The 26,195-nt window shown below is 38.0% G+C and overlaps 2 protein-coding genes across 3 annotated transcripts in view; both read right to left on the bottom strand.

The window, feature by feature from the left end:
* Positions 1–26,195, bottom strand: part of LOC105226437 (ATP synthase subunit b, mitochondrial) — a 459,686-nt gene that overhangs the window by 98,197 nt on the left and 335,294 nt on the right. The gene's annotated exons all lie outside the window — the stretch shown is intronic.
* Positions 9,546–25,904, bottom strand: LOC105226448 (protein rhomboid). The gene is made up of 4 exons (XM_011205321.3): positions 24,723–25,904; positions 16,403–17,275; positions 11,928–12,357; positions 9,546–11,585 (listed from the first exon to the last, which is right to left on the bottom strand). The coding sequence occupies exons 2-4, from the start codon at positions 16,928–16,930 to the stop codon at positions 11,236–11,238; spliced, it is 1,308 nt and encodes a 435-aa protein (XP_011203623.2). The 5' UTR covers positions 16,931–17,275; positions 24,723–25,904; the 3' UTR covers positions 9,546–11,235.

The raw sequence follows: 26,195 nt of genomic DNA, 5'->3' as shown, positions 1-26,195 counted from the left end.
TAGCGCCAATTGGAGATTCCAAGTGTAGCCAGGTCCTAGGCTTTCCAACTGTCCTCGTTCACAACATTGATATCATATCATCGACGTGTGCCACCAGCTCTACACTTTTATAGAAGATGATCCCTTCTCTCTTTAGTTCTGCAACTCGGATTATTTTTCTCTAGCAGTAGATTGAAGAATTCGAATGATAAGGAGTCGCCTTGCCTGAAACCTCGGTTGGTATCGAACGGCTCAGAGAGGTTCTTCTCGATTCGATGGATCTTTTGATATTTTGGCATTGCTCAACGTCAGTTTACACAGCCGTGTTAGTGTTGCGCGGATACCATACCGGCATAAAGGTCTTTTTCGTGCTGTCAAATCGACGGAGGGGTGGTGTGTGTCGATCCTCTTTTCATGAGATGCAATCAGTTTCTTGAGATGGGCTTTAAATACTTTTCACTACTGAGATAATATTCATTAATTTACTTCGAAGCTCTATGACGCTTTAATATTCTACATGAAACCAAAGGATTAGAAATTGCTCATCTTTTGTGGCAACTGTTGCAAGCGCCAACACTAGTTCCGTTACTCGGTTGCCGTGGCTAAACACAATTTGCAACTTGCAAACCAATTTGTTAATTACATTACCAGTATATTTATTGTCTGCTCATATGCGTTGCTGCTGCTGTTGTTGTAGTTTTTGTTTGTTCTTGCCACAGTGGGGAAATGGTGTCGGCTTGCTTAACCCTGCTGAACTGACTTTGTCTGCCGAGATATTTGCTCACATTGCCATGATACACAGGCGAGAGTGCAAGCGCATATACAAACATACGTACTGATGCATTCTCGTATGAATGTGTGTGTGTGCGTGTGAGTGTGTGCGTTTCTGCAGCACAGTTATCAATTATCGCTCTAAGTGACTTCTTGGGTAGCCACGGCTGGGCTGGTGTTGGTCTAACTAACTCCGCTTCTGCTGGCTCTGCTGCTTTTCAACACCATATCGCCCAAGTTGTTGCTGTTAATTAGTTTAAAACAGACAATATCTCCGGGTGAAAAAAGGATAACAAAGGAATTTGTCTGAATGAAGCCTCGAAGGCGCTGCATTGGTGGCCAAAACCGACTGTGTGCTGATATCCGGGTTGCTCAATGTTTGTTGTTATTGTTTTTGTTGTTGACTAACATTACGGGTGTTCCACAGCGCCGACTGCACACATGCATACACACTCTTACATACATACGTGCAAGCATATTTTGGCCCATTGGTCTATAGTGTTTTGTCGTTTACCGACTGAGTTCGTAGCTATGATGTGCATATGTGTGTGTATGTGAGTGTGACTTCTGCCTGCCGGCTTTGGAATTCGTTTGAGCGCCCGTTCGAGGCAACTCGCTGTGTTGCATGTAGGCTTACTCATATATGGCCATGTATGTGGTGGTAAATATGTGCTTGTATGTGTGTGGTTGGCTTGCGACTCTGCCATGTCCTCTGTCCATTGATTCCGGTTTGCGTCTCGTTCTTTTAAATGCATTCGTTTTGGGTCAGTTTCTTTGCTTTTTAACGAGTTCATTCAAATGCGTTTTTTGTTGTTGCACATATCGTGTGTGTGTGTGTGCATGCAGTTGTTGTGGCAACATGCTGACACCACCCGCGGGGTTGTTTTCTTTCTCGCTTCTCCCATATTGTTGCGGGCACAAAGTGTGCGGCTGTGTGAGTGGCAAATGGGTAAATGACAATCGAATGCCTTACAACATTAAGTTATCAAAAGGCGACTTGCCGCCGATAAATGAAAGGTCAAAATATATAAAAAACATACAAAAATCACATTCATATACACACACATGCACTCAAAAGCGGCTCCCACTGTCTTGTTTGTGTTTCAACATATTTCTCAGTGGCAATGCGGAATTCTTCGCTTTGCGTGGTAAATATATTTACAAATCTTAATTATCTTCGCTTGGCGCACTTTTAGCATGGAATCGTAAAAGAGAGATGTTAGTTAAAACGCTCGGATATTTTCGCACATTCCATTGATCCATTTATCTGCTTGCGGGTCCGTCGTGCGGCGCTCGTGTAATGTGTCACATTCTTCGGCTATTAAATGTGTGCGCTTAGATTAGAGAGGAGCAGCACTTTAATTGGTTTTTGGGTGGTCAATCATTTATCTATGTGTGTGTGTGTGTATACGAGGCTGAACTAATTTGTAGTTGCACGAAGGTAAATTGCCGTGTAAGCGAAATGACTCAGACACATTTAAGTGCTATGCAGATTACTTGTGCTCGGAAATATGTGCGTCTCAAAATTTATTTTGTTTCAAAAGAAAAAATTTTTATGACACTGATAGTTAACGACTGGGGGAATACATTCATAGAACGCTCGGATTTTTCGTGCGCGTGTAGTTGGGTTTTCAGTAGGAGTCTATTGGTAAATTTTTGGTTATTATTGTCTTGGGTTTGCTATGAAGATATTTTTTGTCGAAATGCGGGATTTCAAATCTGTCAGCTGGGTTTGTCCGGAAAGTAATAGGACTTAGTCGATTTAAAAAAATTTATTGAACCAATCGTTACAATTCTTTAAAAACTTTCAAAATAGGCTCCTTCTGCGTCGATGAAGCGCTGTCAGCGCGATTTCCAAGCATTGAAGGCGTCACGGAAGACATTCTACAGAATATCCTTGAGAGCCTAGGTGAAAGCTGCTTGTATCCAACTTCGTTTGAGTCTCTTGAGGACATCCACGTAAAACTTGGCGTTGACGGTTTGTTCAGGAGGAACAAATTCGTAGTGGATGATGCCTTTGATGTCAAAAAAGACAATGAGCATTGTTTTTACTTTGGATTTGCTCATTCTTCCCTTTTTTAGGGAGAAGACCTCCAAAAAGGCCTGATACCACCGAAACACGCCACTTCTTGCTAAGGAAACATCTGGGTTAGCCTGCTTGTTCATATCAAACGTCTCTGTCGCAGTTATAGCGAGTTTCACACAGAATTTAATGGCGTGCCTCTGCTCTAACGAACGCTGCATTTTCGGCTTGCACCACTCACAGAAACACGTCGCGCAAAAATGTTTGTCCTGACTCTCCAGGTGTTCGGAGACTACTGGCCAGCCGCTCGTTCGTTAGCTAGGAACGTCGTCTACCATATTCAGTCGGTGCACGCTCCGAAGTACAGTAGCGGCAGAAGAAAATCAGTCCTATTACTTTTCAAACAAACCCTGTAAATACATATATATTTTATAAGATCTCCTACGTTTCCTTCTAGGTGTAACAAGCTTTATGTGCAATATCCAGTCATCCAAGTGCATCCTTGGACGAGTTTCTTTATCGATGATTCAGTCTAACCCTTTGTTCATTTACAAAAATGTGATTTTCTTTTGAGAACTCGAAAAAAGCTTGATTTGCAAGTGATTATCCACAGTTTATATTTTATAAAAAAGTATGTAGGATCTTTGTGGTTTGAGAATCTCAAATCCTTTTGTACGATCGAAGTTCAGTTTATCTAGACATGGCTCCGATTGTAGTAGTATTATAGAATCTCAAGAAAGTCAGCAAATATTTCAAATCTCCACAGAAACCAAACGACAAGGAAATTATGCGATTAAAAAATAAAAGAAATGCACCATATTGCGTATTTGTGGCTCAAAATCTGTTATAATCAGTCCGTTCGAGGACAGGCAAAAAAAATTTTTTTTTGATAATATGTGGAAAATATCGGTTCAATGAATTCTAAGGATTTCAAAGAGAGGTTTAAATAAGAGTTTACAATCGCCGACTGTAACAAAGTGACAACTCCGAACACACAAAAACAAGAACACGTGATAAACGAAAACCCAAACAAAATGATTCGAAAATCCCTATAGTACGAGTATATCTTTACATAAGTCTGTATGTAACGGGTGATTTTTTGAGGTTAGGATTTTCATGCATTAGTATTTGACAGATCACGTGGGATTTTCAGACATGGTGTCAAAGAGAAAGATGCTCAGTATGCTTTGACATTTCATCATGAATAGACTTACTAACGAGCAACGCTTGCAAATCATTGAATTTTATTACCAAAATCAGTGTTCGGTTCGAAATGTGTTTCGCGCTTTACGTCCGATGAGCGATGAGGCTCATTTCTGGTTGAATGGCTACGTAAATAAGCAAAATTGCCGCATTTGGGGTGAAGAGCAACCAGAAGCCGTTCAAGAACTGCCCATGCATCCCGAAAAATGCACTGTTTGGTGTGGTTTGTACGCTGGTGGAATCATTGGACCGTATTTTTTCAAAGATGCTGTTGGACGCAACGTTACGGTGAATGGCGATCGCTATCGTTCGATGCTAACAAACTTTTTGTTGCCAAAAATGGAAGAACTGAACTTGGTTGACATGTGGTTTCAACAAGATGGCGCTACATGCCACACAGCTCGCGATTCTATGGCCATTTTGAGGGAAAACTTCGGACAACAATTCATCTCAAGAAATGGACCCGTAAGTTGGCCACCAAGATCATGCGATTTAACGCCTTTAGACTATTTTTTGTGGGGCTACGTCAAGTCTAAAGTCTACAGAAATAAGCCAGCAACTATTCCAGCTTTGGAAGACAACATTTCCGAAGAAGTTCGGGCTATTCCGGCCGAAATGCTCGAAAAAGTTGCCCAAAATTGGACTTTTCGAATGGACCACCTAAGACGCAGCCGCGGTCAACATTTAAATGAAATTATCTTCAAAAAGTAAATGTCATGAACCAATCTAACGTTTCAAATAAAGAACCGATGAGATTTTGCAAATTTTATGCGTTTTTTTTTTAAAAAAAGTTATCAAGCTCTTAAAAAATCACCCTATGTATCAAACATGAAGTTTGGCCATCAAAGCGGCAGGTGGCATTTCGCTGTCGGCTATCGGCGTGTCGACGTGTCGGCGTGCAGTGAGCGGCGAGTGGCAAGTGGCAAGTGATCAAACTTCGGCCAATATTCGCATCAGCTGCGAGAAACAGCTCCAGTTGCCGTGATTCATGCGTGATGCCATTGATTATGCGCAATTTCGTGTGTGTGGATCAGGCATTTAGGCTGGGCGCTTTGTTATTTGTGAGGTTTTAGTGGTCGGTTGCACCTGCCATTCGCAGAAATCGCCACCGCTTATGATAAAGGCAGCATTCGCAATTCGGTTGCGCGCCCAAAAAACCTCTTTGCCATTCATATATGTTTGTATGCATGTAAAAGCACGCCAGTTAATATACATATATATGTATGTATGTATATGTAATTGTGGTTGAGTGCACATAAATGCCAACTGGCCGAGATTGGCAGACGTGGCAGGACTTTGCTGCACATGAGTTTTGTAAAATGATCTGTGTTTCTGTTATTGCGGTTTTGCTGCAACTGAATATTCACATATGTATGTACGCATGTGTTTGTTGTAGTAAATATTTTGCAGAATTCTGACAAACACAATTGTTGTGGAATTTTAAGCATTTCGTTTAAAGATTGACTAACACTTCGCTCGAAATGCCTTTAGCAATCTTAAAACCTTTATTAAAATTTCAAAGCAAGATATTCCTTTTGTAATTGATTAAGTAATCGCTTAAGTAAATTATTAAATGCAAAGTCATTACTAAACTCATAGGCGGATGTTTTTTTTAAATATTCAAATTTGACCACTGTTGGCTTTCCGAGCAAAAAAATCGATTTTGTCGCACAGTGTTATCAAATCGCTCTTGCGTCAGGGGCAAAAATATTTCTCTAACACCGAAATTATGTTGTAAAAGCACAGGACAGCGTGTGATTACAAATTATTCAGATTTAAATATTATTTACGCCAATTTAAATGTGCACTCATACACTCACACACGTGCGTGTATTACAAACAGATTTATTGCATATGACAGATATGCATTTGATAATAAAATGGAATCCATTAATTTGCAATGCCCAAAATGAAAATTACCAAAAGCTTTTAGGCAGCATTTCGGCGAATAAACATGTGTTCGCCTGTGAATGATAAATATAAACAGATCCACATGCATAAGTAATAATATTAAATAATGAAAACTCAGTTAAATGCAATGAACAGCATTTAAATATTATTATAATACGAAATCCGATTAATGGATAGCAACGAAAGTGTGGGCCATTTAATATTTCGTTGCTTTACTAATAGAGGGTGTTCCTATTAGAGGTCACCTACTTTTTTAAAGAAAAAACACAAAAACAACATTGACAGTCTCACCAGTCTCATCGGGATAATTTTTGAAGAAATATCGACTGATGATTCCACCGGCCCACAAGCCACACGTAGTGTTTTCTAGATGAAATGACAGCTTTTGATTCTTCTCAGTCTCAAATGTGGCAATTTTGCTTGTTTACAAATGATACATACACACTACCTCATCGCTGAACAAAATTTAGTTCGAAAACGTCGGATCTTCTTGAAAATTGTCAAGAGCTTATGGAGTGAAACAGTGTCGCTTGTGAATGTCGAGTGGCTTCAGTTCTTGCACAAGCTGTATTTTATACGCCTTCAATTTAAGATCTCGACGTAAAATGCGCTAGGTCGTTCCGTACGTCACCTGGTACGCTCTGAACGGCGCCTAATAGACTCTCCACATTCTTCGTGCATACTCTCAGCTTCGCCTGGTAAATTTTCTTGACTGCGTGCTGGACGTGGTCTATTCGGTCGAATATTATCCAATAATGAATACTGGGACTCAAAATCGGTGATGGTGTTGCGAATGGTACGCTCATATTGACCATAAGTTGAGCGAAGCGCGAGAGACATATTTTTTCAAACAGAACGTAAATTTTCCTAATAAAGTTGAACGATTTGTCAACATTATTCAGGCGTAAGTCTTTCCATGATGAAATGCCAAACAATACATAACAGTTTGACATGTGATCTGTTAAAAAGAGGCTATTGTAAAAAGTACCTATACTGGGATCACCCGTTATATGTCTTTGGTAGCTGATTTGTTCAGGATTTTGGGTAGGGTTTAGTTTCTAGTTACGTGGAAGACTCCCTCTTTGCATACCTCATTATTATTAGTGGCATCTATTATCACATTTTTTCCAGTGGTGTGACTAGCGAAATCTTGTAAAAAATTTATAGACTTTGTCGAATGAAGCTAGCAGAAGTTTATTAGTTAAAACTGCGTCTACTGAATAGCTTTCAATCAAATCTAATAAGGTAAAATCAATTTTGATAATGCTAACTTTACGCGACGTTGATGTTATACGAATCTATTCAATGAAAAGGAAACCTTGAATGAGATACCCTCTTTTGATAACCACGCCATTATTTCTGCTTTCTTTAGACTGGATAAAAAAAGGAATCAAATGGGTCTGGCAGTGAACGAGGGCAAAACGATATATCTCCTGTCACCAAACAGACAGTCGTAGCACTCGCGACTTGGCTCCCACGTCACTGATGATAGTCATAACTTTGAAGTTCTAGATAATTTCGTCTATCTTGGAACCATCAACATCAACAACGATATCAGCCATCCAACGCAGAATCACTTTTGCCAACAGGTGCTACTTTGGACTGAGTAGACAATTGAAAAGAAAAGTCCTCTCTCCACGAACAAAGACCAAACTCTACAAGTCACTCATCATCCCGTCCTGTCATATGCTATAGAAAAGTTTTGCAAAAGATGTATGGTCCTTTGCGCTTTGGCAACGTCGAGTACCGCAGTCGATGGAACGATGAGCTGTACGAGATATACGGCGACATTGACATAGTTCAACGAATTAAGAGACAGTGGCTACGTTGGCAAGGTTATGTTGTCCGAATGGATGAAAACAGCTCTGAAACTATTCGCAGTACCCGCCGGGGGGAAGCAGAGGAAGAGGTGGCCCTCAACTGCGTTGGAAAGACCAGGTGAACAATAACCTGGCTATACGTGGAATGGAGATTGAAGCCGAACAGCGAAAGCGAAGAACCACTGGCTCGCTTTTGTAAACGCGGCTGTAGTAGAATGTCACCAAGATCAATGAGGTACCAATTAGGTGTCTATACTGCTCTAAGCTCTGTTCCCAATATTACGACTAACGTTTTCAGTTCAATTATTGAGCAATATGCTTCTAAAAGTTTGAAAGGGTTATGGTTTCAGTCTCCTGAAGAGATATTAAATATTTTATCATAATTTTTGTTTTTGTTTTCAAATGATCAATGACGGATTTTCGAGCGATTGTTGACTGTCGCCCAACTGTTTTTAAATACACTGGATGCCGCAAAATACTTACAACACTCCAAGCATGATTTTTCAATGTTTTACCATTTTATTAGACAAAACTGTTATGCGGTTTAGCGGCATAATACAATATTTCAGCAAGTCTTGGCTACCGAATCTCTAATGCATTGCAAGAATTAGCGCGTAAATTGGCACTCATAAGGTCTTTGCGAAAGATGCGCAATGCACGATGGCTGCGCTCACGAGGATTTACGTTAGAGTTGGAGCTTTAACAGAAATCTTTGGTAGCGCTATTGGGTAATTAACCGGTAATTTAACCGATGAATGGCTTACAGAGATACTTACAGCTGCCGCTAGTTGCTATATATACAAGTAAGAGAGCATGGTAAATAAAAATAAATAAAAAGTCATTTGGATGAAATTTTGTTTTAAACATTTAATTTTTTATTAATTTCTTTTGTTGCTGCTGACGGGTGCGCACACGTTTTTGAAAAATGCATTCTTTTCACTTTTTAGCTTTCGGTTTCTGTTTCTGTTTCGTTTTCGATTTTGGTTTTTGTGAATTGTGTTTTCTCATTATTATTGTTGTTGTTTTTTCCAAAATGCATACAATTTTCGTATATATGTATATAATTAAGCATATAATTTCGGTGTGTGTTCTGGTTGAATATTTGACAGTACCGTTACCAAGACTTGCCATACATATGCATATTTTGTTTTCGTAACAAGAAATTATGTTTACAGTTCTTTTCGTTTTTTGTTTTTGTTTTTGGTTATTCTAATTGCAGGACAATACATACATATATATTTATTAGATTACAAGTGTAATTTGTTGGGATCTCTATTTGGCATTGCATTTTCATATTGACAATAAATAAATAAGTTTCAGTATTGAGCAGCATTGGCTCAATGGCTAGGTGGTGGTGGAGGTGTTCATGCATGCAATATACATATTTACACATATGCACATACACACACACCGGTGACGACGGTGACTGAGTGTGAGTAATTTTTTGTAGTTGAATTTGCAATTTTATGATTACATTTGATTAACGGTTATTTAATATTGATTTTACTTTACTTTTGGACATTTACAAATAGTTGTGTATGTGTTTGTGTATTTACTGGACGTAATTGGCAGCATGTGTGTGTGTGTCGGTTAATTAGTGTATGATTCTTTGCTTTTGTGTTTGTTAATGTAATTTTCAGCAGTTTTCAGACGGAAACTAATTTGCCAAAATATAATTAAAAACTTTTTGGAATTTGTGCATTTCACTGCTCTGCTTTTTATTGTTGTAGAAAATGTTGTGTGAGCCAAGTTTACTGTTATGCAGTTCTGCTCTAATCCTCGGACGTTTAGTGTTGTTATTGTAAGGTATTTTTTGTTTTTTTTTTTGTTTTCGTTAGTTTCTGATTTTTTGTTTTCTCTTTGGTTCATTTGTGAGTGCTCGTTACAAATAATTCTTCTTTTTTGCTTTGTTTAGATATACTTTTCACTTCCGTTTTATTAACAGGCGCTTATATTGCTAGTACATTATGTATCATGTATATCTATTTATTACAAATTTTGTTTTTAACTACATAAATTGGTTGCGAAAACACTGTGAGTTTAATTTAAATGTGAATTTTAACTTAACGTTAGGGTTGCCATGGGGGAAAACATATTTCGCAAAGTCTAAACTAGTTACAAAATACTATTAAATACTAAAAAAATAATCTCGCAACAAATATTTCAATTATGTTTAAGCATATGTACAGTAGTAACGATTTTACAGTTATGTATATCTATAAAGGTATTGATTTTTCTCGCTCTTCTTTTTCTCTTTCGACAATGTAGGCGGCAACGAGAGCGCGGAAGCGCCTTAACAAGCGTGAAACCAAAAACTGTGGGATTATTTTGGAGAATTTAAAGTAGGTAAAATTTAAATTTATTTTGATTTTATTTTTCAAATTTGAAACTTTTTTTTAATTTTGAAGTTTTTTTTTAAATTTGAAATTTTGTTTTCAAATAGGAATTTTATTTTTCAGTTTCAAAAATATTTTTTTTCAAATTTGAAATTTTTTATTTCAAATTCAATTTTTTTTTCAAATTTGAAAATTAGTTTAAAAAAATTGTTTTTTTCAATTTTGACATTTCTTTTTTCAATTTCAAGATTTTTTTTTTAATTTTGAAAATGTGTTTCTATTGTTTTCCCCCATTTTTTAACGAATTTTTCACTTGTCTCTGCGCTCGCTTACAACTTCCGACCTTCCGCTTGCCCATTGCCGCCTGCATTTTCGCTTGTATTTGCTATTTATTATTTCGTTTTGGTTGACTAGTGCGTTAGTTTGTGAAAATGCGACAGCTTCGCATTCACTTACATACATATATATGTACATATGTGTGTGTGTGTTTTGCGGGGGGTAACGAGGACTTATCTAACGTTTTCGGCGTTTAGTATGTACAGACAACAAAGAATGCGCTCTAATCGCATTTCTACTATTTGGTTGTGTGACCCGATTGTGCATTGATGCCTACAATATAATTACGTAATATAAATTTAAATTAAATAAATAAATGTTTTTTACACTGCTTAATGTTACAATTAATTTTCGTTCAAGCGTACTTGATTTTACACGCGCTTCTGTGTGTGTGTGTGGGTGTGGCCACACAATGTTTGTGTGTGTGTTTATCTTTTTTATTTTCAAAATTAATTCAGTCTTTGGTATTATCACAACATTTGTTCATACGATTTGGGGTTTTATTTGCGTTCCATGCAAAAGATATTTAAATAAATTGAAAAAAATAAATTAAACAAGAACAGCAACGACGAAAAATATAGTTAAATAGTAACAAATAAATAAATGTGGCTAACAGAAATGCGTGAAATTGAGCTGCGAGTGTGTGCAAGTTAAGCCGACATTTTTCGAAAAAAAATTCTTCTTCTTCTTTTCACTTTCACGCCAATTCCAACTTTATTGTGCGCTTTAACGCTCACTTCGCACCAGCAGCGGCTTTATGGTGCCACAGAGTTGCCACTCCGTGCTCAAATTTGCACGCATTTATATTGTTTTCGCATAAATTCTCTCACTTAACTGTCCGACGCAAACAGACTTTTTACGACACACCCAAATCGTACAACAACTGCTGTGCCACAACTTCGCTGCGCTCCTCCACCAGCTGCCCGGTCATCGTGTTGATCAGATTGAAGACAATGGCGAAGACGGTGAAGGCGCTGTAGACGCCCAGCGCCAGCCACCAGATGAGATTCTCATAGGCGCGATGCTCGAAATTCTTCAGCACCAACAGACCGATGGTGAAGCCCGCCAATGCGCCGGTCATGTGTGCCACATACGACACTGGCGGCGGATCAATGTTCGGCCAGGTGTGCTCGAGCGGCGTGGGCTTGGTCACCTCCTCGGCGTCCAGATATTGTGAATACAATGCATATCCTAGATCGCAAGATACTGCAAGAGAGGAGAAGAGAAAATGGTGTGAACATTAGTACAAATTACAACTTTGTTTATCGAAGGCAAGTGTTACGCAAAGATTACGCAACAGAAAAGGAAAAAGAAAAACCAAAACAGAAATAAAAAAAAAAAAATTAATCTACCAAAATGCACGCGGCGTGAAAGCGTAACGAAATGTGTTTACTTTGCGCCCACATAGAATGAGGTCAACTCATATTACCGCCGATTAGGCTGGCACTCAAACACCTTTCAACGCCGCACTCACGCGCCGCGCGTAAACAAATCAAAATCGAAATCAAAATCAAATCGTAATGGCAATGGAAATCAAGGGGAACTTACCAAATATCAGCACCGACAGCAACTGCGCCACCGCATAGCGCATCTGTCTGTAGTTGAGCGTGATGTTGGCCAAGTGTGCGGCGAGCATTGCGTATACGCCACCGCTGGCGCCCACCAAGTACACCTCCGAGTCGACGACGCTCGTGCCCAACGAGCCGGCGAACACGCCCGCACAGTAAATGATGCCTATGCGCGCCGAGCCGTGCATCACCTCCAGCGGTATGCCGTAGAAGAGTTGGATGATGACGTTGAAGCCGAGGTGGAACCAGTTGGCGTGCAGGAACATGTAGGAGAGGAAGCGCCACACCTGCAGACGACGATCGGGCCGGTAGATGAACACCGAGTCGGAGGCGATGGGCATGTGTGGAATGAGTTCGCGTGTGGCCTCTGTGCCCGGTACTGTGGCGGAGTCATACGCGAAAATTGCGACCTGCAAAGGAGAAAAAAAATGAATCATTAGTATGTTGGTTGAAGGAGGAGCGGGTAGTCGATTACATAATTGGAAATACACAAATAAAAATACTAAGAAGTATGTATGTATGTAAATTCGAGATTTTTAAAGTAATGCTGACTTTAAGTTCAAAAGGTAAGTTTTTTAATTTTCTCTTTATCTTTAGCATTTTCTCTGCCAAGAAGGTCAAGCTTGCAGTTCGTGCGCGCAACTGCATTCTGCCAGCGTCTGGCAACGCTGCTGATTAAAATGTCAGCCAAAAGTCAGCTTATTATAACGGCATCTGTGTGGCTAATAAATGTTGTTGCAGGTGGACTTGGAATTCATTTAGCGCTGGTCGAAAGTCGCCATAAATTTTCTTCGCTTTGTGCAGTCACGTGCAATAAATGCGGGAAATTCAATGAAAATGCGCAAGAACATTTTTCCCCACAATTTTGTTTTTGTATTTGTTAATTTCATTTCTCATTTCCAGATAAAAATTGAAACATTTAAAAGAACATATTTCTTCATGAAACTAAACTTTCCCAGATAGTTGAACAAATGCAGAAGCATACTCTCAGGCGACTCGTATTTGCTTGTGGCTAGGTGCAAGCATTAAAATAGGCGAAAAACGCTGGAGTATTGCCTTGTGTGCGAACAAGCAAGCTCAAGTGGCTGAAATAGAGTGCTTGTCATAAAAGTCTCGAATCGCTTGTGGAAGTTGCAAAGAAACGGGCGCAGCGCGGGGCAATGACAGTGCACAACGGCAATTGCTGCCACAACAATGTTAATAAAAAGGATAATTTTTATATACACGAGTTGTTGCTTGGCATGTGGAAACTATATAAAACACACCTACACACACACACATGTAAGTGCATAAACTTGTATGAGTGGCCATAAAAAGCGAGACAATGCTGTAATGAATTGAGTAAAATATATGTATATGTGTATGCACTGGGCACACACATACATGTTCATATATATTTTTTTCACATGTTCACATATGTATCTGCTTTAAATGTGCATGTGTATGTGTACGAAATATGTTTAGATCGCGGGGAAGTGGTAGTGGTAAAAACAGCAAACCCAATTGAGTCAAAATATTCGTTGGGACCTAACTGTAAAAAGTTTGAAAATTTTTTTGTCCCACACACAAACACACACGCATACTCATGCATGCATTACTTTTTATGTCACTGATTTTTACTGCTGTTTGCCGCTCCCTGTTCACTTTGCTGTTTATTTGCAGTTGTTTTTGTTTTTGTGCTTGTTGTTGTTTTCGCGTTTCCAATTTCTAGTTAGTCAAGTCTGTCATGCATGCCGCTTCTTGCTGTACGCTTCGATTTTGGCATATTCTGAAAGGTCCTTCCGCTTCTATTGTGCTTTTCATTGTCCTGGCAATAGCAACAACACAAACGACAACAACAACAAAAGCACACTCGGCGTATTGTGAAATGAAACAAAGAAGTTTCGGAAGTATAGCGAAATAAAATGAAAAATGGCAGCGCATAAATTTCGCATATAAAAACCAGCAGCAACAACAACAAGCACAACAACTAGAGTCGAGTCCAAAGCGCCTGCAAACACAAACACAAACACACGCGCTGGCAAACAGGCAAACGTGCGCGCACTTTTTGCGTCTTGCCCCCACAATGTTGCACGTGCATTGGTGTGCGTGTCCAGCGCCGTCGCCAATACAATGCCTTATGAAGTCACAACTTTGTCGCTATGAAAGCGTCAGTTAAATATTTTGTAGTTCTGGCGTTGTTGCCTCGCGTGCTGCCATCACGCTGCATGTGTGTGTGTGTGGCTGTTTGTGGTGGTGGTAGCGCCGGGCAACCACTGTCAGCCAGGCAGGCAGACCGAATCGGACCAGACAATGTTTAATCGATTTTGGGGCGCCATGTGACTCGTGCGCCATCATTTTGCCCCAGCCGCCACCAACATTGGCTTGTTAGCCGCCGTTGTTGTTGTTGCTACTGTTGTTGCTGTTGTTGTACACCAGCTAGTTGTAGTGGAATAAAAGTACTACTTCCGCTTTTGTGTTGTGCCACTTAACAGCGCCGCCGTTGCTGGTGTAACGGCATATTGATTTGTAGCCGCTTATGTGTATGTGTGTGTGAGAGTGTGGATATTTTTTGTGTATCTGTTTGGTGGTTTTTTCTTGCGCTTAGGCTGCGTTGTTGGCGCAAATATGCGCTAGTTTGTGGCAAAGTCCGCTTTTTTGTTGGCAAAACACCGTTGCATGATTAATTTCGAAATAAATTTTTGAGTGGCGCATATTCGATGAGGATTTATTCAGCATTTAGCAGAAATCGAACTTTTTCAGCGCAAATTATTAATTTCACGCTGCCATTTTCGTGGAATTCACGGCGAAATATTTGTGAAAACATAAATAATGAAAATTAGTTTTGTTGTTGTTGTTGTTGTACACATGTAAAGTAGCGCTAATTTGCATAACATGAGTCATTAAAACCCGTTAAAAGCAAAAAACAGACGAGCAAATTTTAGCAAAAACCAAATTCATTAATTTTTAAAATTCCAGAATTCCAGCGAAACGCCGCGCGAAAATCGAATATTCCATTTAGTAATTGTTAAAAAATATTATTATGCAAATTTTCCATGTAATTTCCAATAAATCCCCGCACTTCTAACAATAAACAGTAATCAATTTGAGTATTTAACAAATTTGAATGCCATGAATAATGGAGCGCAACATTGTTGAAAGCATGAGCAACACACATACAAAGACATATATGAACATATCGTCGCTTAATATTTAAAACAACGTATCATAAAAAAAAAACGAAAATTGCTAACAGTTATAATAACCAATACATCACCATTTCGTAACCCATGTACCCATAACCATTTTATAACTAATATATAACCATTTTATAACCAATATATAACCATTTTATAACCAATACATAACCATTTTATAACCAATATATAACCTTTAAATAACCAACATTCAAATTTTATTACAATGTGAGTAATTTTTATTACATCGTGTAAACTTTTGAAAAGTGATGTTACGTTATTTTGCATTTTAGGCGATGGTATATTTGTTTATGCGTAAAAAATGTGTGTTTTTGTGCGTTAAACGGCGTTTAAGTGGATACTTTTTTGGCACGTTGGCTCAATCAATTTAATTATTTTTGTCAGAATTAGTATTTAATTACATTCAATTAATTTCAAATCCTGCGATTGCCGTTTCATATTTCATTAAGCAAAGCGCGAATAAATTGCGCGAGCGTTTGCCTTTTAATTTGATAATAGCGCAGTAAATTTAAATTGCAAAGTTATGTGTGTATGTGTTTGTTGCTAACCGCGAGTAATGGAAAAAATCTACAACAAAAAAAACGACAAATATTTGCAAACAATTTGCTCTCGCATAGGAAATGCAAAAATATGTGAGAATATAGGCGAAAAATATTAAAAAAAAAAAACAAGAAAAAATAACGAGAAAAAATGGTCAAAGGCAGATCACAAATAGTTTAGATTACTTGAAAATATTTAATTGAAACGAATTAAAAGCAATTATTAAAAAAATCTGTCTATTGGCACCTAAACAGCAAAACAACGTAAAATCAAAAACACGAAATTGAGTTTTTTATTGCTTATAATCATATTATGTAAATGTAGGATAAAATTTTCAGCTTTCGCTTTCGTTTATAACCAAGATATAACCAATATATAACCATTTTATAACCAATATATAACCATTTCCTAACCAATATACAACCATTTTATAACCAAAACTTAAATTTTTCAATAAAAAAAGTGATGTTACGCTAATTAGCATTTTAGGCAACGATATATAAATATGTGTATGTATGTGAGTATACACGAACGCTATGGAATTTGTAATAAAAAACTAAATAAATTCTTCATTTTTAGTTTTGCTGCGAAAAAGAGCTGTTAAAGCAACTATTTGCTTCATTAGCGCTAACCTCAAAAATGCCGCGCACTCTGACAACTAGCTGCCTTACACTTATTAAATATTTGTTTTTGTTTTTACATTTCTTTCGGTACTCACCTCAATGATGGAGATCGCCAGCATGAAGAACGGCCAGTGCAGCCGGTACTCGCTCTTCAAATAGCTCACTTCCGCATCCGCGTTGCAAGCGTATTTCGCCTTCTGCTGGTGTTGCTCCTGCTGCTGTTGTTGCTGCGACTTTTGCTGTTGTTGTTGTTGTTGCGCCTTCTCCATGTAGATGTGTTCGCCGTGTCGCGCACAGCAAGTGCTGCTCGTCGTGCTGCTGTCCGTGTCATAGCAGGAGGACGATGAAGACGACAACGACGACGACGAGAGGGCGGTTGATGGCGCTGGCGCGGGCGCCGTGTCCGCGGGGCAGGAGTGCGCTGGCGCTGCCGGCATTGGAATGTCAATGATGGTCGCTTCAATGGCGGGCAATTCGTCGTTGTCCTCGTCGACAACAACAATGGTGCTGTGCTGTTGTTGCAGTTCGTGCTGTTCGACCGCAGCGAGTGCGGCGCTAGATTGCTGTTGTTGTTGTTGCTGTTCTGCTTGCTGTTGCCTTATTTGTGCTGCAAATTGCTCCATGTTTTTTTTGCTGCAACGGTTGTTGTTTTCGCTTTTGGTTTTTTTGTTTTTGTATATTACCAGCTTAGCTCTCCACTCGTGTGTGTGTGGGTTTGCTATGCTAGTTGTTGTTGTTGCTTATAGTCTTTTGGCTTAACTTTCGCGTTTCGCTGCAAGTGTTGAAAGCGAAAAACTGTAAATGTTTGTTTATCACAATTTTTCACGTGTGTTGTTGGCGCCAGCGTTCAACTGGCGTGCTCCACTTTTTCAGTGTTGTCTTCTCGGCTCGCGCGCCTTTGTTTATCTGCCAGACGTTAATCCGCGCGGCGCTTGCATCTTTGTGTTGTGTTAAATTTGTTGCTGCAACTGGAAGAGAGGAGAAGAAGAACAAGAACAAAATCAGTTTTCAATATTTTCGAGGAGTGTGAGAAAAAAGTGTTCCACCAATAAACAATGAACAGACACACACACACACTTAGTTGTAAATGGCTTGTAAGTGTTTGGTTGTGTATGTATGTGTGCGAGTGTGGCTATTGTGCGGGCATTTCGCCACTTCCGTAGTTGCAGCGAGGCCCATGCCATTTAGCGGTTCTTTCGCGGTTTCAGAAGCTTCAATCAGCGCCAACTCAGTAGCGCCAATCGTCGATATGGATAAACAGGCAGTTCTGCGAATCCATGTGAGTGTGTATGTGATTGCGTAAGGTGTGGGGTACGAGAAGTTTTCGCTCAAAATTTGACGAATTTAAATTTAAATAAATGCTTAAAAATGTTTAAAAAATAAATTTGAAAATAATAAAAAAATTAAAAAAAAATTAAAAAAATTAAAAAAAAAAAATTAAAAATTATTAAAAAAAAAGTTAAAAAGTATTTAAAAAAAATAAAAAAAAAATTAACCAAAAATCAAAAAAATTAAACAAAAATTAAAAAAATATATAATATTATCTTGAGTTTAGCGTTTTTGCATTTCACAATTAAGGAGAAAAGTGTCTTTTTGTTGTAAAATTCTTTAAATTTAAAGTTTTGTTATTGTTGTTGTTATGTTGGGTAGTAACTGTTGGCCCATTTCGTTGAGACGCTCAGCAGAGCCCACAAAATGGCAGCGCAAAATAAATGGTGCACCAAAAGCGCTGCCAACTTGCGGCAGATCGCGCACAACTTAACAACTAACTGCCTGCGTGCGCTTGTTACATGGAAGTTGTTGTTATTGTTGCCAGTTGTTTTTTGTAACACGCCAACTTTATGAAAGATGTTCAGAACAGCGCCAACTTGAAGTGAGTTGTAGCAAGTTTTCAGGCGTTTACGCGCATTCCTTTTCTTCCCTCGCAAACACACACACATACATACACGCACGCTAACGGAGGCACTTGACAGCCGTACACGTATTTAAGCCCAAGTGGATTAGCGTGTGTTTGGTTGTGACAGTTGCCATTTTACGAGATTGCTCTGGCCTACATTCCTGCGCAATTATGCACACACACACACACACTTACTCCGAAACATGCTTGCATAGCACATAGCTGGCGGCGGCTACGGAGTATGAGCTCTCATGCCGTTAGCACATAGCAACGCACACATACACAGCGGCAGTGCTAAAGTACGCCAAGAATTGTTGGGCGAGTCCCTTGAGCTTTAATGGCGCTACACATGTGACTACACACACACACATCAGTGCAGAGATATGTGTGCGCTCGCTGAGTAATTGTTGTTGCGTTTGTTGTACGTAATTTGAAGTTTCCAGGAATAAGTTTTAGATTAACTTAATGACCAATAAATATGATAGCGCTGCATGTAGCACAAATGTCTGCCATGCCATGCCATGCCATGCTATGCTGTGCTATGTTCGTAATTAATGGTCAGCAATGGCGTAATCGCAATCGGAGCGGAGGAGATAGATATAGGCAGCAGAAGTAAGTGCTTCCCCCACCCACATGCCATCTAAGGCTGCCTGTCGCAGGCCCTTAGGGAATCGCCGAACACATGCAGAGGCGGGGCAATGTGTTAAATCGCTGAGATTGCCAAAGACTTCCAGCAAAACATACAAAAACTTCAAGAACAACTATTTCCGCATACCAACACTTGCACGCACTCACACACACACATGCAAACGCACAGATTTCACGCACCAAACTGACTGCATAAGTCAATGTTGGAGGGGCCAGCATGCGAAGGAACTTTCCAATTGAATGTACATATGTAAATGTGTGTTGTATTTTCTTCGACAGCACTGCGGCATTTAAGTGCCACACTTAGCGGTAATAAGGCGCTTAATTTTCTTAATTTTTATTTTGTTGCTGTTTTTGCTTTTTTTAAATTTTTTTATAATTTATAATTTTTATATGTGCAGCTGTGTGTGTGCTGCTGGCAGCGCTTCTTTGTTAAGGCAACGCGTTTATTGGCGCTGCTGTTGGTTGTTTTTGCTGTTGTAGGTGTGTTTCGCTGGCATGAAATCAAAAGCATATAAAAAGCGTATTGTCTGCTCACATACAAACAAACGCACATACTCAGGTACAAATTTATGTCTGTTTGTGGGTGGCAAATTCTGTTTTTGATTTTTATGTTCCACGGATTTCTATGATTTTTTATTTTATTTTTTAATTTTTATTTTATTTTTTTGAATTTTTATTTTATTTTTTTGAAATTTTTTTACCTTCTTTTTTATTTTTTTTTTCGTTAATTAAAACGATTTTCCTTTTATTTAATTGCCTTTGGCTTATCTATAAATTATTTTTGCGAATTTTTCGACTTTTTTATAAAGAATTTTCGTCTGTGAGGTGGATTTTTATCGCCTGGCGTCGCCAGACAGGAGCCATTTTTATTTCTTAAATGTCTGGGCGGCGCACAGTTGCAAAATATTTTATTGAAATTTAAAGAAAAATATTTTTAGAATGACAAAAAGCAAGAAATAAATATAAAAAGCATAAAGGAGAAAAAATGAATATAAAGAAAATCTGTTTTTGTTGTAGAAAATTTATCTTCACATTTTTAAAACTTTTTTTCAATATTTTTTTATTAATTTTTTAATTTTTTTTTTTAATTAAAAATTTTTTTTTATATTTTTTTTATAAAAAAACTTGAATTTTATTAAAAAATAAATAAATTTAAAAATTCAACAACAAAAAGTAAGAAATTGTAAGGCATATTGTTTAAATCGATTGTTTTTAATCAAAGTAAAATTTTTAAAATTAAAGAAACGTGTGTTTTAGTCTTAAATATTGGGTAGTCGAAAAAGTCTTTTCGTATTTATAAATTTTCTTAAAGTTTTTTCTTAAAAAATTCTAACATTTTCTTAGCAGCCACATTAAATTCACCTGCCCCTCCGCTATACATTAAAACTGGCATTTAATGTGCGCATATTATATATCTACATATGTATGTAAGTGTGTGTATTTTTTATTTCCAACATTTTTTTTGTTGTTTGTGTAGGTGTGTTTAGCGCTGTCGGCGTCCATTTGAAACATGATTATTGTCATCATCAGCCATAAAATTGCGGATGATTTACTATTTCCCCATACATTAGCGCGTAAGCTATACCATAGTTATTGTTGTTGCTGCTGGACACTTAAGAAAAGTCTACGCTAACAAATTTCAAATTGGCTGAGTCTGTGGTTTTTTGTACAATTGTCTTTTTATTGTCGCATTTTTTGCAGAAAATCAGCAGCCAAGGTCTGTGCGTACATACTTGTATGTATAAGTACATAAATATTATATAATAGATATTCATGCGTGTTGATGCCATAGTATGTGCATGTGTGTGTGTGCGTTTAATGTGTGTCGTGTAATTTGACCAAGACAATTATTGTAATTCTCCAACAAATGATTTCTGGCGACAAGCGCTTAGTGGCAGCAGTAGCTATAGCAACAACAATAACAACTGCGACAACAACAAATAAAAGCACTTAGCGCTGTGTGCGCCAACAATGCCACTAAGTACAAGTGAATTATGTTAATCGCATTCGTTTCAATTACAATAAACGGGCGACAGCAACAGCAACAACAACAGCAATGTTGGCAATATGAAATCAGCAAAAATGAAAAATCATCGAAAAAACGATTTGAATTTATGTATGTAAGTTTGTGTTGTTGCTGTTTGTTTTTTGTGTGTTGTTGGCTGTTGCTTGGTAACGCTTTGACTGTTTTTGGGTGGCTCTTTGGTATGTACAATGTATAGATACATGCATATGTTGTTGCAGGCGCTGTTGTGGCAACATCAGCGAGTCTTTTGCGCACGCGCTTCGATTTGTTATGGTTGGTTTTGCTGCTAGTAAAATACATAATCAATTGTGAATGTGTGTGTGTGTATATTCAGTGCCAAATGTAGGTGCACCCACACAAGTACACATCTACGTGTGCTTGTTATGCTTGCGTTTGTGTGGCAACGGCTTGAAAAATCGCCTAAATAACATGCGGATTGTGCCATTTACGCGGCTGTAAGCAGATGACTGCTGTATGAGCACATACATGGGAATATGTTTGTATGTAAAGCTGTATATTTGTGTATGTATGTATTGCAGATATTTGCCTGAAGCTACCATACATCTGTCACATAAAAGCAGCGATGTGTAAATTCATGCGAGAAACCTGAAAAAAAGCGACTCAAAAGCGTTTTCAATGGCATTTCGAGGCTTATTATTTATATACATATATTATTTTCATTTGTGTTTCCCTTCATTTTATAATAATTGAAAAATTTTTAAATGCTTGAGTTTAAATAAGCTGCTGCTTCTAAGAATACAAACCACTGTAAAATTGAGGTACTAACTTTATTTGTAATTTGAAAATTAAAAAAAAAATTGAAGAAAAAATAAAAAAAAAATTAAAAAAAATTAAAAAAAAATTTAACAAAATAAAAGAAAAATTAAAAAAAAAATTGAACAAAATAAATTAAAATAAAAAAAAAATTACTTAAAAATAAAGGATTAAAAGAAAAAAATCAAAAAGAAAAAAAGTAAAAAAAAAATAAAAATTAAAAAAAAATTAAAAGAAAAATTTGAAAAAAGTAGTGAAAATTACAAACAGAAACTTCATAATTTTATTTATTTTTTTTTAATTTTTTTTTTATTTTTATTTCTTATCAGCATATTTATACTACTTATACTTTTGGAAGTTATTTTTGCTGATTAAAAAATAAAATAAAAAAATAAAAACAAAAACTTCATAATAATTTTGTTTTAGTCTTTGTTTCTATATTTTAATTTTATTTATTTTTTATTTTATTTTATTTTTTTTTATTTATACTATTTGTACTTATTTTTGCTGATATAAAAAATGAAGAATTACAAACAAATTAAAAACAGAAACTTCATAATTTTTAAATTTTTATTTAAACTTTATTTTTCTAATTACTTCATTCAAAATCACTGCAAATCACTGAAGCATTCATCTGCATTTGCCACCGATCAGGTTGGCATGGCAAAATCAAAAGCAGAAAATAATAAAAATAACAAATTAATTTCAAAACAATTAAAAGCGCTGCAGTGAGAAATAAAAGAAAAATAATAATAATAATAAAATATGAAATCGAAAAATTGCGAAAAAACACATAGCAATAACTTAATCGCAAAACTGAGCAATTAAGCTAGAAAATGCGCCAAAAATGCAGCTAGCGTGGCAGGAGCACACATACATACATACAGACATAACTTAATGCATACATACATATGTGTGTACATAAATTTATAAGTGCATGTTGAGGCTTTTGCGTGTTCGCTGCACCTCGTTGCCGTCCGTTAATTAATACCAAACATATATTACAAAAACAACACTTGTTGTTGTTGCAATTATTCGTATTATTTATATAAAATTAAAGCAACGCTTTTAGAAAATGTGTCTGTGCGTGTGTGTTGGTGTGGAAATAGAGTTATTAGAGCCAAAAATGCTTGGCAAATAACTAAATAACACGAAAAAATCGCAAAGCATTGTGAAAAACGGTAAATTTATTGTGCGCTTTTTGCTGCTTAAATGTTGCAATGCGAGAGTTTGCACTTAAAACTGAATTGCACTCGCTTTGCTTAGCGTTTTTCGCTTGCCACACTTGACGGCACTCACGCGCACTCGAACGCGGTGAAATTGCATTGATTGAGCGCCACGCGTGTGGAAGCGCGTTATTTGTGGCACAAGCACACTGGGTGCATACGCCATGCAGACAGAGGATTTTATGAGTGAATTTGAGCAGAAAAAAAATTGAATGAAAAATAACAAATTTCGTAAAAAAAAAGTTGACGAAAAAATATTCGAATTTTTTTTTTTAATTTTTTAATGATTTTTTTTTTTCAAAATAATTCGCATTTTCCAAAAACAAAAAAATGATTTTAATAAATATTTTAAAAAGGTTTTCGGATTTTACAATAAATTGTAGACTTTTTATGCCCGCGATCTTCGCCTAACTGTGTGCCGCGCACTTGTTGCCAAACAGTGAATATGCAACAAGCAGTAGCAATAATCGAGTGCACCAGTTGTGTTAGCAGCAATGTTTGTTGTTATTGCTGTTGTTGCGGCCAATTCAAATTAGCAGCACGTAGCGAGTGCGAATGCACAACTTCCTGCTAATTATGCGCCAGTATGTATGCAATGTGTGGTAAGTGGCATAGATGGTTAGTTACCGCTAAGCAGTTGCACGTACATCGGCCGGCGGCACAAACGCCTTTGGCCGTTCTTGCAGCGGCCAAACGAACGGTTGACCGACCTAACAGCGTGAAAGCAGCACAATTGCCACAAATGAGCCAACGCCACTACTAGCTTGCTTGCTTGCAACGTGTGTGCGCCGCTGTGAGAATTAACATTTTCATTATGTTTATGATTGCTATATTTCTTATAAGCGATTATTTGCATTTTCCGCGCATTAGCAATTTGTTTTTGCCCACTCACACACACACACACGCGCACGCCAGATATGCATGCCGCATTTGGCTGATATCGAGTGCTTTGCGCCAATAATCGCACGGCCGCTTTTGAAAGAGTCAATAAACGCATAATGGCCATTACAGTCGCCGCTATCGCCGCCAACAATAACAACAATGCGCCCAGGTCGACATGTTGCAACATTGCCGCCGCTCGTAAACACTCCAATAATCTTGCTGATGCTCATTGGTGACAGTTTTGCACGAGCACACGGGTTTGTTTCGTGTGTAGCATGCAACCAGGAATTTGCGTGTAGGCTGCAAAAACCGCTGTTGCTGCTGTTGTTGCACTTTTTATTGCCTACACTTGCTATGCTTTATCGAGTGTCAGCTAAGCAGGTGGGTAGGCTGTGCGTGTGCATGTGTGTGTGTGGAAATGTGGCAAGCGTTGCCTCGAGGCTTAATGTGCAACACTTTTGATTGCGCATCAAGACGCGCGACCTCAGTTGTCATTAGGGGCAACATTGCAAGCAAATGCTGTCAGAACAACAATGAAACGCTGGGGAAATCGAACTAAAAAATCGAGGTTGCATTTCCCTATGCTACTGGCGAGAAAGCCTGCCCAAAGGCAAGAAGTCAGCAACAACTATGCTTGTGGCTGGGCGCGTTCAAATGCAAATTTGTTGGGGAATGAACATAGATGTTCATTCAATGTTGCATGCATCTACCAAATTAACGAAAACACGAGTTGTTGTTGTCTTTGCAGCTAGAAAAAGTTGCTTAACAGCAGCAAACACCGCCACGCAGCTGAAGTATTGCTGTTGCCACCAGAAATTTTATTTCAATTAAATTATTTTCATTTCTTATGAAATTCTCGCCCAAACAGCCGATTTTGTTTTTGTACCGCAGCGCCCACACATTTCATAAATCACAGGCAATTATTAAATCTAGAAATACATGAACGTAAATCAACTCACCAATTCATATGTCTGCTTTGTTGTTGTCGTAATCCAAATTGTGTGCTTTTTCGTTGTTTTTGCAACAACTTTTCATTCACACGCTCATTTATCGCCGCCGGCTCACAACTTGTGTTTATTTTGCCTTTTCACTTTCGCGTTGCTTTTGTTTTACCGTTATTGTACGCCTCTTGCTGTATTTTTTGCTTTGTGGCAATGGCGTTATTGTTGTTGCACTTTTGTTGTCACACACTGCACAAGTCCTTTTGACCACGGTGTTTTTGTTTTTGCTGCTGTTGTTGTCACTAGGCAATCACTTTAGTGCGCTTACTTGTCGCTTGCACCACCACTTTGCTCACAAATGCAAAATGCAACAACAAGAAAAAAGCGTTCACTTAATTTTATTAAATATGCATGCGCGTGTTTTTATTGTTGTTGGCGTTTTTCTAACTCGTATAAATTCATGCGCCTTATTAAATGAATACTATTACTTTTGTTGTTGTTGTTGTTGTGAATTAGCTGGCTTTCATTTGCTTGAGCGATGATAAATTCTGCTTACGCTGCCTTAGCTAAATGTACAGTTAGTTTATTTGCACTTTTAGTTGAAATTTTTATTTTCTCACACACACATAGACACAATAAACGTTTGCTATAATTTATGCATGCGGCTGTGTCATTGCCTTTATTTCTGTTATTTTCTTCTGATTTTCTGATTTGATATTTTTCTTTGCATGAGATTTGCTATTTTATTTATGTTTGTTGTTGTTTTTTTATTTTTCAATTAATTTCGTAGGCGTAGTGAAAGGGAAATCGTTGAATAAATGTTGTTGTTGTGCGCTTGAGTGAATTATTTCCCAAATTTATTTTTATTTAATTCTTTTGATATTCCTCGCTGAGCGATTCACTTCGTTCACGCTGTGTTTGTTGTTGCCACTAGAGGCCACCGAGTGCTGCTGCCGAACTGTTTGTTTATGCTTTTTCTTCAATTAAGTTGCTCAATTTTGTGAAATTTATTTTATTTACTTTTTTATGCTTAAAATTTCGTTCGCCAATATCCGCTTTTTGGTTGTCAGATATTGCTTTGGCTACTACACTCCACCACCGCACAAGCAATCCGTTTTCAGAGAACCACTATAGACTCGCTCGCGTTCCGCACGCAACTGTTTGTGAATTTCATGCGGCCGGCCCTCAAATACCGAAACCAAAGTGTTGGGCTGCTCGATTCGAGAGCTTGTTTATGCGGCGTATGCAACATGTTCCAACGCTGCGCAGAGCAAGCGCCGTTGTACGCGTGGTTCGTGTATCTCACAGATACGTCGGGTACGGCGAAACAGCTGAGCGCTTCAAACACGTCGCTTGCGTGTATCTTTTGCCTTTTGCTTCGCCTTTCTTTGCGGCTGCACCTTGCTTCATAGCTTCATACCTTTGCAGTGGCGGCGCTGCGCCTGTGCCTGCGTGTAGCGGTGTATGTGTGTGTGTGTGGCCGCGTGCATG

This window comes from Bactrocera dorsalis, chromosome 5 (assembly GCF_023373825.1).
Source record: "Bactrocera dorsalis isolate Fly_Bdor chromosome 5, ASM2337382v1, whole genome shotgun sequence".
In the NCBI taxonomy this organism is placed as follows: Eukaryota; Metazoa; Arthropoda; class Insecta; order Diptera; family Tephritidae; genus Bactrocera; species Bactrocera dorsalis.
The sequence above is the reverse complement of the archived record's forward strand: the minus strand, read 5'-3'. Positions and strand labels throughout refer to the sequence as shown.